The 16,074-nt window shown below is 40.7% G+C and overlaps 1 protein-coding gene across 4 annotated transcripts in view; it reads right to left on the reverse strand.

The window, feature by feature from the left end:
* MTHFD1L (methylenetetrahydrofolate dehydrogenase (NADP+ dependent) 1 like) overlaps nt 1–16,074 on the reverse strand; it is a 161,562-nt gene that overhangs the window by 63,661 nt on the left and 81,827 nt on the right. For all 4 annotated transcript variants that reach the window (XM_075087939.1, XM_075087940.1, XM_075087942.1 and 1 more), the window contains 4 exons: nt 6,214–6,353; nt 4,482–4,523; nt 3,299–3,399; nt 2,720–2,897 (listed from right to left, as the gene is read on the reverse strand). In XM_075087939.1, the coding sequence (XP_074944040.1) occupies nt 2,720–2,897; nt 3,299–3,399; nt 4,482–4,523; nt 6,214–6,353 (461 nt within the window). The remainder of the gene's footprint in view (nt 1–2,719; nt 2,898–3,298; nt 3,400–4,481; nt 4,524–6,213; nt 6,354–16,074) is intronic.

A 16,074-nucleotide genomic window follows, 5' to 3' on the forward strand; every position in this document is an offset into this window, starting at 1 on the left:
CATACTGTACACGTGACAGTACTGCTGTTTCACTTTCCTACCTTCAACCACTTCAGTCCCCATCCTTTGCACAGTAAGAATGAAACGGAAGCCTGAACTTTACACTTTACTGTTTCTGTTGACCTGAATTTACTTTTTTACAGGATTTAAAAATCTTTATATGTTTTTATAAAATCCCTTCAACATATTTTTGAGGCTTATAATACTTGTGTTAAGTTACGGGATATTATGTTGATGTAAAGATGTGATTCATTCCCTTTGTACTTAAGATCATGCTGCTTATGCGACATAGCACAAAAAGATGTGTCTGGGAAAGACATTAAAACAGAAATCAATCTCATTTTCTTCCTTCACAGAAGCAGGGTCCACCCCTACCAATCCTTTCTAGTCATTCATACCACAAGATTGTAAGCTACATAGACTATAGTAACATCAGAGATTAAATATGAGACCTGTCAAACGCTAATGTGCTATCTCTGTAACATAAGCGTCCTATGGGAAAAACACATGTATTTCTGAAAGAATTTTTTTCCATTTTATTATGCAAACCCCATAAAACAATATCCTCACTTTTCAGAGCATCTCATTAGAGACAAACTCAGAAACGCAGATACATTGTCCAACGTTTGGCTGTAAAAAATTTTCTGTGGGCAAAATGCCCTGAAGAGATGCCGCAGTACTTACCCTCCCAAGGTCTGTTCTGTGAAGGCAGTAGTCAATACTAATAGGAGTTGGCTGGATTACTGACATTTGGGAAAACAGTGGGGGAGGTGGAAAGAAGAAATAAAATGGGTACAACAGGTACGAGGTGCATATCAGGGAGGAGAGAAAGTTAAAGACAACAGTAGGGCACATCTACCCCAGGCTGAACTTTTTTCTGGCGTGAAGAATCAAAACAGGAACTTTCACCCATTTAAAAGAATGAAGCTGAGGTTCTGATGTTAAAAAACAGCATTCAAACATTTTATAAAGAAACTTAAGTAGCACTGGGGCACAGGATTTGAAATTTGACAAGGGCTTACTTGGTTCCAGAGAAGTCTATTTTGCTGCCCAAATTTTAACCTGCCTACATTTGGATAGTCAGGAAGGTCCTCAGAAATTATTTGCACAGCCTTCTTGGCAATACATCCCCCAAAATGTTCGGCCTGCACGGTGGTACTCCAGCATAGTGCTTTCAGGGGCCCAAGCAGTCCTTGCTTCCAAGCTGCTCCTCTTGACAGCTCACCGTGCTGTGATGCTACCTTGCAGATGACTACAATAAAAAAGTCTCCAAGACATAGAAAGAGTCACCATCTCTGGCAGACAAAGGATTGAAACTTGGACCACACTATCCTTTGTTAGGTTATCTGACTAATGGCTAAGCAAATTAAGAACAAAGCCCAAGCAAGGATCAGAGGAACAATGATAGGTGGAGGAACCCTAGTAATGTAATCAGTGGAAAAACCTCATCAGTGAAAATTAGAGCACACGGAATTGGCTGTTTCCTAAGGCCATCCAAGGGGAAGACCATTGTCCTTGGTGTGAAATGCACCAAGGTAAGTCAATGGGGAAACTCTTTAATCAGAAAACTTTGTAAACAAAAGGGAGTAATTGTGTACAGCAGCACAGGACTCATTATGGGGTGTAGGAAGAAGAGCATTTTGGGCCAATGGGATTTTTGAAGGGGATTGTGGCAAAGTGTTAAGATTGTTAGGGCATGTTTAGTGGAAGAATCAAAGATGGGGAAATCAAGGTGTGTTGAAAAGGAACAAGTGCAGAAAAATGAAGGGAAAAGGGGAATAAGGGGCTGGTTGAGTGTAAGGGTGTCTGGTCAGTAGCTGGTCTGACTGAGCTCTGTGCTTGAGCACCACAGTCTGTCCTCCATCCTCAGTAAATCTGATCTCTGACTACCTTCTGTGTGGGTGTGCTCTCTGCTCTAGATGTATATATATGCATGAATACTAGAGAGCAGGAAGAGATGTCTGAGTGCCAGCAGCTAGAGTGAGCCATGAACCTGAGGGGCTCATGGACCCTGGTGCCAACAATGGAGCAGGGCAGGGGTACTGGGAGCTGCCCCTGGATAGAGTGGGGATCTAAGGCCAACAGCAGCAGTGACCCATATATCATGTGTGACATATTGTATTAGCAGACTCAAGTCCCGATCAGCAGGAGAGAAGGAACAGACTGGGCAACCTGTGCTCTTCATGTTCATCTGAGGGCTGCGGGTGTGTAAGTGGGTGCTGGTAAAGGCAGCGCATTCTCTCTGCACTGACCGACCTGGCTGGCAGATATGTAGCATGAGCATGCATGTGCTACATCTAACATCCTTCTCAAACAGAGAGTTAACGCTTCAAGGAGCCACAACTTGAAGCAATACCATGACTGTGAGACAGTAACTATATTACATTTTGGCTGACTGTCAGGACAACCACCACGACTGTGAGATCTTTCTGGAGAAGTCTTCCACAATAATTTATGAATGTTCTACCTAGAGATATATTTCTATGTTAAACAAGAAAGTACCAGATACATCATTCAATGTACTAAATAACAAGCATTACTAGAAAGTATCTTGCTTCTCTGATTAGACAAGCCAGATTTGTCCTCTCCAGCTTTTGTGATTTTAAGCCAAGCCATGCCCCTTTCCAAGTAAGTTAGATAGCTTTGTTGCAATGTTGTTCTTGTTTTAAATCCAACACTGATGCAGAATGCATTCATTAAAAAAAAAAAAAAATCTTACCTCCAAGCTGTAGAGATATTTGAAACTGTTTTTCTGATTGGCTGCCTTTTCCACAGCTTGAGCTAATTTTACTGCTCCTCTACCACCAGCCGACCAGTGACTGCAGGGTACAGCATCAAATGCTCCAGACTGTTTTGCAATCTTACACACCAGATCAACCTCAGCAGGAGAGTCAGTTCTGCCAACCAAGGAGTTCCATCTCATTATTCCGTTTAATTTGTTCTCCTTTATAACCTTATATACTTAGCCTTATTCTACCATTAGCAGTTGTAAAGCAAGTCAATAGAAATTGTGCCATATACATAATGCTCTTATATACAGCACATGTATTTATAAGTTTCAGGAACACTTTTAAAAATTGTTATAGCTAATTAACATGGAAGATTAATATTTCCAGAACAGTATATAATTTTTCAGTGGCAAGCTAAGGATGTAAAGGTCTTTATATTCATGATGGAAAAAGGAAATTCTTTAATAGCTTCTTCTCTTCATGCCAAAACTGATTGATTTAAAAACCAAGAAAAGTGTAAAATTTGAACTGTGGATTTACTCACAAGAGTAATGAAAGAGTAGACTTACTTGAAGACATTTAGAGCAACCACAACAGGGACTCCAAAGAGCTGAGTAATTTGAATCTGTTTCTGTAGGTTACAGCAGCCATCAGCTACCAGCTGGAGGTTCTGTGCAATTAAATAAAAATTAATGGAAATGGTAAGATACATCAAGTCTTCTCCAGCCAAAGAATCTTCCATACATGAAACTGAACATAAACAGTGCTGATCATGACAGCTGCAGGCAAGTGAAATGCTTCCAGACAAAAATATTTTGGCACTTATCTTATTAATTCTTATTTCAATTAATAAGCAACAGACATTTTTAACTAAGTAAGCAGTGCCCAAAATTCATGCATTAATGTATTGCTCTTTTCTGGGACACAAGAAGACAGTGCAGCTGATGACTGGTTGCCTGTCACAATTGTGAAAGGGCTGTTAGTCTCTTGTTTGCAAAGTTTATAAACAAACTACAATAGTGGGGTGGGGTTTGACATACAGATGTGTTAGATGCATATTCTAATCTCTATATACACATATATCCCAGATAAAAGCACATTACTGGATTTCCTTATTTACTCTTTTACCTCACACTTTGTAGGCCTTGCATTAATCGCAACACACATATCCTTAGCCTGATAAAGGCAAAAGACTAGAATTTGTCTACAGCAAAGAGACAAAGAAAACAAACCTGTAGAACCCACTCTTGTTTGAAGAGTGACATCCAACACCAGACATAAAGACAAACAGATTAAACCCGTTGTTTAATGAACAGGTTAAGCTATCATTCATTTCAGGGAGTGTCTTTAAGCCCTGCACCACTCTGCTCTTGTGCCGCCATAAATGCCTGTATGATGGACTGGAATGAGGAGCTGATCAGTCTGAAAACTTAGTGGTCCTGGAAAAACCACTGAAATAAAAGTTATTTTTCAGCTAGCTCAGTTCCTCAGTACAATCTACCATGCAGTCACACACAGGGCACAGACAAGAGGGATAACACCAGGCTGCTGGGGGAGGATGAGATGGCTTTACTTGTTGGCAATGCCTGTTAAAGATGTTCACTGAAAGTCAGCGTTAAGAACATGCTATTGCCAAACCTGTGGCTGCACAGTATCCAGCCAGAGGAATGAGAAGTTCCGATTCTCCATCTACCACATTCTTTTTTCCCTTTAAACAAAACTTCTCCTAAAGTTTTGTAATAGCTTTCCTACCTCTTCTGTGTATTCTTTCTTCAAGGGAGCACCAGCAGTTACCTGGAATAATAAACAACCAAAGTCATCACAGATTGACACTTGTCATAATCCTAAATGGTCAGAAGTGCACTTTTGCTTACTTTCTCTACCGCCAGTCAGCACATACATTGCACACAACATCATAGCTGGATTGCAGCTTCTGTTTTACTCCAAGTTACACTGGTACATGGAGAACAGCAACACTTCCTATTGTACGTGGGTAGCAAGATACAGGTAGTGACTCAGCAACTAGTTGTAAAAGATTTATTAGAGAAGAGGTAATCGGATCCCATTCTACATGCTTAACAACGCACCAGCAGTGCAAAGACAATCAACAGCAACCTCCAACAACTGGGTGAAGGAGTAACAGTAACATAGATGACTAGAAGAGGAACATCATCTTTGGGTGTCCTGTAATTACTGCCCATGGCAAGGAACTGCATGCAAGTAATTTACTTTGCTGGAAAGCACAAAGGTATACAAACAAAGAATATCACCAGGATACTACACTGAGTCTTCAAGGACCACATACATCGATGCCAGATACTGGACTTAGTCACTTTTGTCTCAAGAATTGGTCTTGGTCCATTTTATAGTTAACCTCCCAGTAAAAGTATCTGGTACTCCACACGTCTCTATGATGCATTAAGTAAACAAATGAAAGCTTTATACTTCTAAAGACAGAGATCAGACAGAAATAGAGACAGTGATTAAGACATATTTAAGTTCTATTTTTGCTAGACTGAATGTCAACACACATGACAATATACCTGCCTTGATACGCATGGAGGAATATAATTAAAAATAAAGAAAACTTGCATTAGAAGTGGACTAAAATGAGGAAAAAGTTATATAATTATGTCAACCTGGAAGACTAAAAAAGGACAGGTCAGCTTTAGCTCTAAGAGGCAGTTAGCTGTGAGGGAGACCATGCATTTCAAAATTTTGTGGCTGTGGAAACAGCTCTGGTATTTTTACCCAGTGAGACTGTTTCCCTGGCAGCATCACTCACTTTTTTGCTGCTGGGCAGATGAAAGTGTTTCTAGGCGTTAAGTATTTGTCTGCTTGGCTAGCAGAGTCCCATCTGATTGTATAACTGAGGAAGACTTCTATAATCAGTAATCTGTACAAGTCTCTTCATGGCTTAAATAGCAAAAAATGATACACTGGTGACTTTCAGTACACTGGGAAAACACTTGCACAATTTTATCTGTTACCTTAGCATCCCTGAGGGAATTAACCTGAGCAGATTAAAAGGACAGAAGGGGTTCCCATTATTGCAGTGAAAGAAATTTCAGAACGTTCACTAACAATGTTCCTTACTTCCACTCACATACTGCAACCTGAACTCTTCTCATTCCTCCTCAGCCGCCAACTTTCCCAGCCTGTGACTACTCCAGTGCACTTACAAACGCCATTTCAAAAGGCAGGGGAAAGAATAGATATACAGATTATAGCTTTTTTTTTTTTTCATGCAAACAAACTCCCCTGCCTTAGCAAGATGTAGTAGTACTTCAGAGCTCTTTCATCCATCTTCTTTCATTTGTGCCTGCACTACCTTTGGAGGTATCATCTATATAATGAGATAACCCAGGAGCGATAGCTAAATAGTGCTCCATAAGCTCCCCCCAATATTTCTTAAACCAAGATATTTTACTTATTTAAAATATTAGCAACAATTTTATTTTCCAAGAAAGGTGCAAAAACTTACATTTGGCCCACCTCCATGCATCTTCAAAGCCCTCACTGTAGCAACAAGTACAACCACACTGGGAACCAAGCCAGAGGCTCTGCATTTGATGTTGAAGAATTTCTCCATCCCAATGTCAGCACCAAAGCCAGCTTCGGTTACTGTTAAACATTAAAAAAACAAAACAAAACCACACATAAAACATACTTTCGGTTGAACACTGGGGGATATTTCTGCTTTAGCACACACTGCACTTAAACATACACCAGTACTCAGTTTTGAATGAACTTTCAAACAGGGGTCTATTTACATTACTGAGTCTGATTAAAAAACTATTCCCAACTCAGAAATAAATTCTCTTATTCTTGATGTGTACAATATGTCATCAAAAGTAGTCACATGGGGGGGGAAAAAAACCCAAGTAATCCAAATTAGTTGGAATCAGTGTCTTTTAAAAACATGCAGTCCTCTAAAATAGCTATTTCTGTGTAACTATATTTATTTAAAATGTTTTAAATTCTTACAGATCTAAGACTTCCCTACATTATTCCTCTTGCCTTGATTTCACTGAAGATGTGCTTTCATCATAATTAATGGACCTAAATTCTCCTAGGTTTGCAGAACTCCTCATCATCTCTTGCCTTTGTGGAGCAGGTGTTCAATTATAAACACAAACCAGCAGTTACAGTCATGTCTCAATGTTGAAGATACTCTCAGACAGTGAATTCTGTAATGGGAATTTGCACCAAAGAAGTCAGACATTAATTTAATCCGACTCGTGAAAAAAATTGTGTGGAATTAGGATATGCCTGACAAAGTATTTTTAGCAGAGCTACAAATAAAAGAGAAGATAATCTGTATTTAATGATGTCAGTCTCTTCAGAGCTAATTTGCTCTGATTTGTCAAATATAAAATATTTTGATTGCCCCTTTTAAAATCCAAATAATTTCTTTTTATTAGACAAACACTAGCACACAGCAATTCAAAAATTCAAGGGATTAAATCTCCTGTTGGTTGAAAATTTGCTGATGTAACTATTTCCCACCAGAACACACTGAAGAGCTGGGATCAATGCGTGCCTCTGGAAGATGTGAAAGAACTTTCAGCCAGAGAAGTCAGGGTGGGAAAATTGTTTGCATCAGAGGCTCCTGAACCTGGCTCCAGGCAGGGCTGGTAATGTGTCCCCGTAACCCCATTCTGCTTGCAAAAACAAGTAAATTCCCTTTTCCTCCTCTCCCTTTTGCCAACAGTTTTGACTCCCATGCTTAGAAGGGGACCAAAAACAGCTGATCGAACATTTCAAGGCTGGAAACCTTCAGCAGGGTCGAGGAGGAGGAGGTGCAGATCAGCTTTGCTGCTGTGGGAGAAAGTATCTTTCTGCTGGCACCCGATGTGCTTTAGGAAGTTCCAGCCTTTGTGCATTCGTCCTCACGCCACGGGTCCTTTTCCACCCCTTCGTTTTGCACAGGCTGAAACAATCGCCTGCGTGGCTCTGCTCAGAGGGAGGAAATGGCTGCTGGGGCTGGGGGAGGAAACAAGAGCTAGCAAACAAGAGGTGGGCATGTCAGGGGGGGAGCAGGGACCTCTTGAAACAGTAATATGGCAAGTTCTCCAAAATCATTGTAATAAGTATATTATCTTTTTCTGAACAGCCCTGAGAAAAACAGACATACCAAACATGGAAACAAAACAAAACAAAACCCCAAAAAAACAAACCCCAAAAAAGAAGAGGTTTACATAAACACAATAATTCACAGGAACAAAGCTAATGTCAGGATAAATCATACTAAAAGTTAAAAGCAGAGCCAGGGATCACATGTCTGCTTTCCAGTAACCCCCATTCTTCTTCTCCAGTCTCTTATGTGGCACAGTGTGATTAATGAGAACTCTGAGTCAGGAATATATAACCACAATCAATCTTTAATATAAACAACAGATAAACTACCAAGTACTTGAGAGGGTGGGAAAATAATTTGTCTCTTATGGAGATTGCCAGCATATACACATAGCAGTCTCCTAACGTTTCCAAACAAAGTTTCCAGGGAGTTAATCCTTTTCATGCCGAGCCTTTTCAAGGGTCAGTTTTCCTTAGAGAAAGAGGGACTGCAAGTCCACCTTTCAGTGAGAGAAAAGCAGAGATTTCAGCCTTGCAGCAAGCACAGCAACAGCACACACAACACTTCAGGGCTCTCGGGGAGGTGGCCCAACACCTTTCAGGCAGTCTAAGCAGTCAGGACAAATGCCCAGGAAAGCTGTGCGGGGGGGTGGGGGGGCAGGCACTTAATCTGGGTAGCTGAGCATATTCCTCTATTCCTTGTAATGCTTTCCTTTGGAATGGAAGGCAAAGTGCACATTTGCCTGAACAACCATATCCTGTATGGACATCTGAAAAGCTAACAGAAGACTGGTGTTCACTGAGCGAATGCTACAAGACGGAGAATTGGATATCTTCATTTGAAGCAGAGGAAAGGGAAAGGAATGTCAGTGCTTTCTCTAGTGTGCGGAAGGAAACAGGATGTAGTAGAAATGCTGCCTGGATGAAAGTTGCTAACTCCATTTTATTTCCTCCAAGGAACAGTGAGAAGACAGAGTAATACGCCAAGCTATTATATTTTAAAATCTTTGTGCTGAAACACTTAATAAAATTACTTTCAGATTGTTTCCTTCTTTCAAATGAAAGCATCAATGAAAAACCAATACAGACTTTACATAGGAAGTTTCAAGCTAGTCTACATTTAGAGATGAGATAAAACAGCTAATCGCTTTAAATGTAACGAGAAATTTAAAGTAATATGTGGGTTAATTTATTTTGGTAATCATTTTCTTACATGGTTTGTCAACAGAAGGCAATTACAGATTACAGGCAAACTGACAAAGATTTTGGGAACAAACATCTACCTAAGCAGATGTGGTCCGCTGTACTTCCGCTGAAGGAGTTTATGACACAACCACTACTACCTGCCTACACAGAGTCTTTACCAGCTTCAGCTCCCCTCCCTGAAAGCCTCTTCATCCTGTCCCCTGCCAAGCAGCCATTTCCCAGCCCCGTGAAAACCTGCTATCTGGGCTGCTGCCCTGCAAGCAGGTGGGGGGCTTGTAATAGACTTGATGATGCCAGCATGATGTTAACTCCTGGCTTCGATTTCCTGGCCACAAACACAGCAGTTCTAATGAAAGTAACGAGGTAAATGATTCACCTTCAGCGGACTCGTAGAAAACATACAGGTATTTGCACTTCCAGCCTGAGAATGCAACCCCGTGGCAACATATGCCGACTCAGACCAGGGATTTCACAGTCCTAGGCCTTGCTTTGCATTCCAGATCCCCCTTCTCGCTTGCACTGACAAGACTGGACAAGACTCTGGAGAAGTACTAAAAGATTATTTTCTGGGTGCAATATTCAGTGAGTACAGCTGTCTGGACCGTCTCACTGTGTGGTCATATGAGGTGCAAAACCTAATTCTACAAATACTCTGCTGTTTGATTTTATGCTTCAATTTTATAGCCCAAGTATCATAAGGAACATTTGGATGAAGATTGAAGTGTCATGTACCAGCAGTGTAATGAACCACTACATTACTGCTAATAGTGGGCCACAGGTCAAATCTAGCAATTAATATACACACATATATCAGAAGTAAACTGCATCAAAATGCTCCAGTAAGTTCAAATAATTTCTTCTCATAAAAGATCTGGGTGAGGGTGACCAAAAACTAAGCTCATTCTAACCCATCAGGGAAACCGGGAAATCTTGTTTCAGAACAACAGTAGCCAAAACACAACACGTAATTACTATAGGTCTTTCTACAGGTCATTTACATAACATCTACTTCACTCAGTTCAGCTACCAAAATAACCAATAACCACAGTTTTTGCTTAGAGCGAAAACCCAAAAATATCCAAATTAGGCACAAAAGGGGAAGGAAAGGCTCATAAATGTGGAATTAGGCAACAGCAACGATGAGAAGTCTGTTATGCTGTGTAAAGTCAGAACAATTGATACCCGTCACTGAAGTCTCTAATTCCACTTCAAGGTTCAGGCAAATGAACAAATCACTCTGAATGGTTTTGTTTCTTGTTTTTAATTACCATGACCTCTTCATGGAATTACTGCCTTGCCAAGCACGTCTGGGAATATTTTATCACCTACACATGACAATAGCTTAAATAGTCAGTGACATGGTTTAAGCAGCTAATCAGGTTTCATCGTCATGCTTAATACAAAATGTAATTTTTCTCTGCCTAAAAATACATCTATCTTGCTGTAGCTGCATAAAGTGGTTCCACATTAGCCTCACATTTACATACTGCTTAAAAGCTCTACAGAAAGTTATACTTAGAATGTTTTTTTAAAGATATTTCTCCTACAATTGAACTTCAGGTAAACTGAGGCTAATTTCTAGTGAAAGTAGCTTCTCCCTAGTCAGCCCTTTCTATCAACAAATGAATGTCAAAATAAAACATTTGTACCATAAAGGGCTAAGTCAGATGCGCATGCACACGAGGCAAAGCTTTAGGACATGAATTGTGAGCCTGGATTCCTGAACAGTGTAAAAGGAAATGGAAACTCTGAGCTGCAAGTTGCCATTTACTCCCCGTTTGTAAACATATCTGCTCTGGTGCAGCTGTCTGCTGGTAAGCTCAGGAAAAGAAGAGTTCAAAGTCACAGAAGCACATGAACTGTGAACCTGGAGCTGGAGGCATGAGAGCTGTAAGGTACTGATATGTTCCTGTTCAAGTGAAAAATACCAAGGTGCACAACCGCCAAGATAAACTAGGATGATCAGTGATTTATCTAACAGGATATCATATTTTTGTTAGTATAGCTAGGGATGAATAAACCAGATGTTTGTCCATTCTGACTCTGGCAATTTATCTGATGTGAACCTCCATTATTATGACTGATTTTGGAACGTAACCGATACTTTTTTTTCTTCATCTCTCCTAACAGAGGGAGTTTTCCTGTTCATTTTTCTCCTGACGCATTCTCAGATGGCATGTGACAGACACAGAACACTCTGCTACCACCGCTGGATACAAAGTCCAGCAGAAAACCACACATGCATATATTAAGGCTGAACATTTTTCACACCATGAAGAAAATAGTTTGCACCCGCTACCAAAGTTTTCACCTCCTCATTGGAGGTAACAGGTACTTTTCACCCTTTGCTAAAGAAAGATGACAGGGCACTATGTGCTCTGCAGAGTTGCGGGCGCTGGAGGTTTCTGACTGTTGACCACGAATCCATGCTTCTGACTGACATGCAGCAGATATGACAGTCCTGGCTTCTTAAGCCAAAAGGATCATGCTTCTAACAGCTATTAATGGGTTTTCTTCTGCAAGAAGCCCTGACCAAAACAAACTTTATTCTCAGAAAGCAGATGGTATGAAGTTATGTTCAACAGTAGATTTCTATTCACTCAAGTCTGTCTGCATGGAAGTCTCTCCAAACGTAGACAGAGAGCAGCCAACCTGCACAAACACCCCCGGAGAGACACACTATAAATGCCTGGTTTCTGGTTCCACTGGCATACCCTCCAAGCCACAATACTTAACACTAGCACCTGAGACCTCTCCTAATATAAAATTTCTTTGGAGGAAAGAAAACTGGGAAATTTTCGACTTTGCCACACAAACAAAATACATCAGCTGAAAACAAAGATTTACGTTCAAGTACCCTGCCATCATACCCCATGACAGTAGCAGTTCAATTCATGCTGCCTTCCTCCAAAGGAGACTTGTCTCCACCAGCTGAGAGTCTCAGGCCTCAGCTGACTGTCACTGCCTCCTGGCAGCAAGGGCTGCATGGGGAGCTCAGCTCCCAGGAACACACTTCAGCTAAGAGCTTGGGACCCTATAACAAGCTATTTCAACCTTTTGCTCAGAAACATTTCTTGTTCCATAAAAGATTAATTTTACCATTGAAATGTAGAGCAGGTTTAAATGAGAAACTAAAGGTTACAGCATAATCTCTCACAGTTACTCACTTTAAATACCAATTGCTGTTAACTTTCCAAGAGCATCCTATACATTAAACGAATAGGCACAATGACTAATACAGATTATTACCAGACTATAGACAAAAAACTAGCAAAAAGTTCACTTTATTTACTACATGGCTGACAGCTGAAGATAACTCTTAAATCTTGACTCTCTTACAATTAAGGATACAATTCCTCTTTTTGTGTTTTACAGGCCTGCTTATATATGTATGCTGCGCATGTTGGATTTGAAATTTCAGGGCAGGAATCAAACTGAAAACTCCAGGAGCTGACAGTAGTGGCACTATGTGACAGAAAGCATGTTCTGCACATCTCCACAGCTCTGCTTGCCTCCTCCTCTTGAAAATACACAGAAGTGCAACTGCAGTGATTCCTGCCTACAAAGCACCAATTTAGGGCATGGTTTTACATTGTGGCTGAACCAAATGAGCACCCTGTCTTACTGAAAGGGCAGTTCCTGTTCCCTCTTAATTCTCCCACCTTTCTCCCCTGCTCCCTCCCTCCCTGCTGCCCAGATTTCACGGAGGTTTTGGCACTGATCTACTTGAAAGGTAAACTGTTGGAATTTGCTAACTGGAAAACAAACAAACAGAAAAACACACAACAAAAAATAAATTCTTTTTTTTTTTCTACTGGGTTAGATTTTAATCAGCTGAAGTGAGACCAGACAAGTGTCTGAACGTATTCAAACAAGCAGCAAAAGCAGACGAGCAGAAGCAGAGGAAAGAATGGAGGCATTTTAACAATGGCAAACTCTTCATTCATCCCTAGCCACCTTGTCAAACCATACTCTGATATTTCAAATGTAAAATCTGACATCTTCTCGCACCTCACTAGTAATGAGCTTATTATTTAGATTTATTACTAGAGATTAAAAAGCTGAAGACATCTTACAAACCACAAACAATTAATTCTAATAGAAATCAAGTGAGCTGTATATGGCTTCATGGACTACGTGTTTCTCTGAGTCCCTCTGCTAAGCCTGTTGGGTTTTCCAGCCACTTTCTCTTAACTCCTGTGTTCTATACTCATGTAAAGGCCCATAACTCATAGGCTAAGTGTTGGCCCCTGACATGAATTGTAATGCATAGCTGAATACACTAACCAAATATACAGTTCCCCCTTTTCTATCCTCCTTCTGTTACAATATTAACTAGAAAAATTCAGGCAAAAGAACTGTGACTTTTAGGTTGCATCCTTTTACCATTCACTGCACGTTTCCTTTGAGGTAACAGAGTACCATTTGCTCATAAGACAGATGACCATGTTTTTAAAATGGAGCACAATTAATAGCACAGGAGTAAGGCAATTACGTTATCTCATACTTAAGTGATCATCATGGCCTTTGGCAAAGAATTATTAGCCTTCTGGTAATTACAAGATTAAAACCTCACCGGTTTTTTAGTTGGAGTTGCATGGAAGGAATAATTAACAGCAGCACTGATGGATCTTCATTTAAGGTCGTTCTTCTACAGTTCCCCAACTGCAAGGAGTATATTAATTTATGGTACCCACAGCATTACCCTAAGTGATTAAAATAAATTTCATCATATCTAAACCATGTTTCTCTCTGGCTACCTCACTGCCAGACTTTCATTTACGTTCACTTTTAAAAGACCCAGTTGGCTGAAGCTCCTGCCACAAATACACTTTCCATCAAACTGAACTGCTCTCTGTTGAGTTTGGCTCCTCCTACTCCCCTTGGGAGAGTTATGGAAAATGGAGCTTGAACATGGTTTGAGAAGTCATATTACAAGCATCTGGAAAACACTGATTTCAAGAAGTAAGCTGAGAGCCTGAAGATCTCTTCCCTGGAAAAGTTCTACCCATTTCATCAAATGGCCATGAAGTAACACCTGCCTTAGCACCAATATTGCACTGATTCATGAAAAAGGAAAGAGAGAATGTAAAGGATCCTAATCTTTAGACAGAACACCACTTCAGCATACGCCCTAGAAGACAACATACTTTCTAAAGAGCAGCAGAAATACAGTCGGGCAATGAGTGATGATACAGGTAGCGAATGACAAATACATAATTTTTTGCAGCCATACAAGGTACCCTCAGAAACTGTCACAATTCTGAGACAAAGTCCATTTAACCAACCACCACCACACACTGGTCTGTGGGTGTTCATGCACTCCCGCATGCCTTCAGATGGGCACGGCTGTGCGAGGCGGCAAAGCCTTGCCAGCCACACGTGCTCCTCCTTGTTCTCATCACAAAACAAAAGCGCCTGTGCACAGATGATGGGAGAGCAGTGTCGACTGAGGCTATGGTGGATGCCACACAACAAAGAGCCACCGCTGAATCAGGATGATCAATGCTCCTGTCACCCAACGCAATCACCCGAGGCATGCCAGGCACAAAGTCATCAATCACTGCAGTGTAAGCCTACCCCATAATGCAAGCAACTATTTGCCTTTGGCTCCTGCCTTGTTAGAACTCCCCCGGACTCTTTACTGAGGCACACATTTTGGGAAGTATTCCCCACTCTGCCCTTTTAAATCCTGGGGAGTGCCTGGTTATTATGATAACAAGTTCATGCATGATTTAGGCACTGTCTTTTCAGTGTATGCATGCAGTGAATCCTCCTCTCTTACAAGGAGGAACAGGTTCTGGTTTTGTTTCATTCCACTTAGTCTTTGCTAGGAGACAGAATGCTTTCCCTTCATGACTGGCCTGGCAGGGGACACCAATGCTGCTATTCTTGACACAACTACCGAGCCACGTTTTAGAAGTTCACAGAAAAGGGCATCTCCTTTTATGTATCCCCAGGAAGAAGAGTATTCCACTGCACTAGCAGTTTGTCTTGATGAAAAAATGGCCCAGTGAAACATCTGATGCAAAGGCTGTAAATTACAAGACCGTCCCAAGAGCTTAGCTGGAGAGCTCTGTGCTGGTGGAGATTCTACAAAGGCTGTGATACATATTTCAAACGCATATAGAATTTAAGATATCAATACACAGAATGACTTTCCATAGAGAGGGAAAGCGCCAGACACTGTTAGCAGTATTTTAGGAGATGGGAAAAAATTCCTAGCTGTGAGAACATGCAGCATAAGCCACAGAAGAGCAGATGAGGGTAAAAGAAGCAGGCATGTAAAGCCCACTGTGCTGCACAGACTTTATATAATAGCCACAAGCATGGAGAAATACAGCAGGAACCACTTTGGAAATTGTGGAAGCTTTTCACATGTAAGCCCTCCAATACCTTTTGCAGATAAGCATGAGCTTGGTTGTAATTGCTTGTAATTTTAAAATAAACTCTGCAAAGGCAGCATTTGAACCTCTACTCAAAGTGTAAGATTGATGGCATGTGTCAAACTTATTAATATGTATTTACTGCTTTCCCTATAGTTTTTAGATGAGGAAAAAGAACTCAGCTGGTTAAGAATGCTGTGGAAAATAACTGTGTCTGTTGAACCATATGTGTGTGCATATGTGTAATCTATCTTATAGAAAGAATTACAGACTGAGAAGAGTGAAGGTACTAAGGTCACACACCAACAAATCCCACATGGAGAAGGATTTTCCTACATGGATCTCCCAATTAAGAACACAACCAAAACCAAAATCAAACCAAACCATAATTCTGCTAGTTCACATGCCAAATCCTTTCAATTGCTCATGGCTAAGCCAATCCTGTTGTGAATTTCTCCACTTAACCACAAGTCATGTAATCAAGGCAACAGAATTGCCACTACAAACTACCGTGACCATTTTTGTAATATTTGTACATTATTAGTGGATCCTCCTTTATTAAAGATTATAAATTATTAATTTTTTCAGTTCCTCTTCATAATTGCCCATCATCTTGTCATCTCAGCTACTCCTTTGTCCTTGACCCTCCCCCGCATTTCTGTGCTTTTTCACTC

The sequence above is a fragment of the Phalacrocorax aristotelis genome, chromosome 3 (genome assembly GCF_949628215.1).
Source record: "Phalacrocorax aristotelis chromosome 3, bGulAri2.1, whole genome shotgun sequence".
Classification (NCBI taxonomy): Eukaryota; Metazoa; Chordata; class Aves; order Suliformes; family Phalacrocoracidae; genus Phalacrocorax; species Phalacrocorax aristotelis.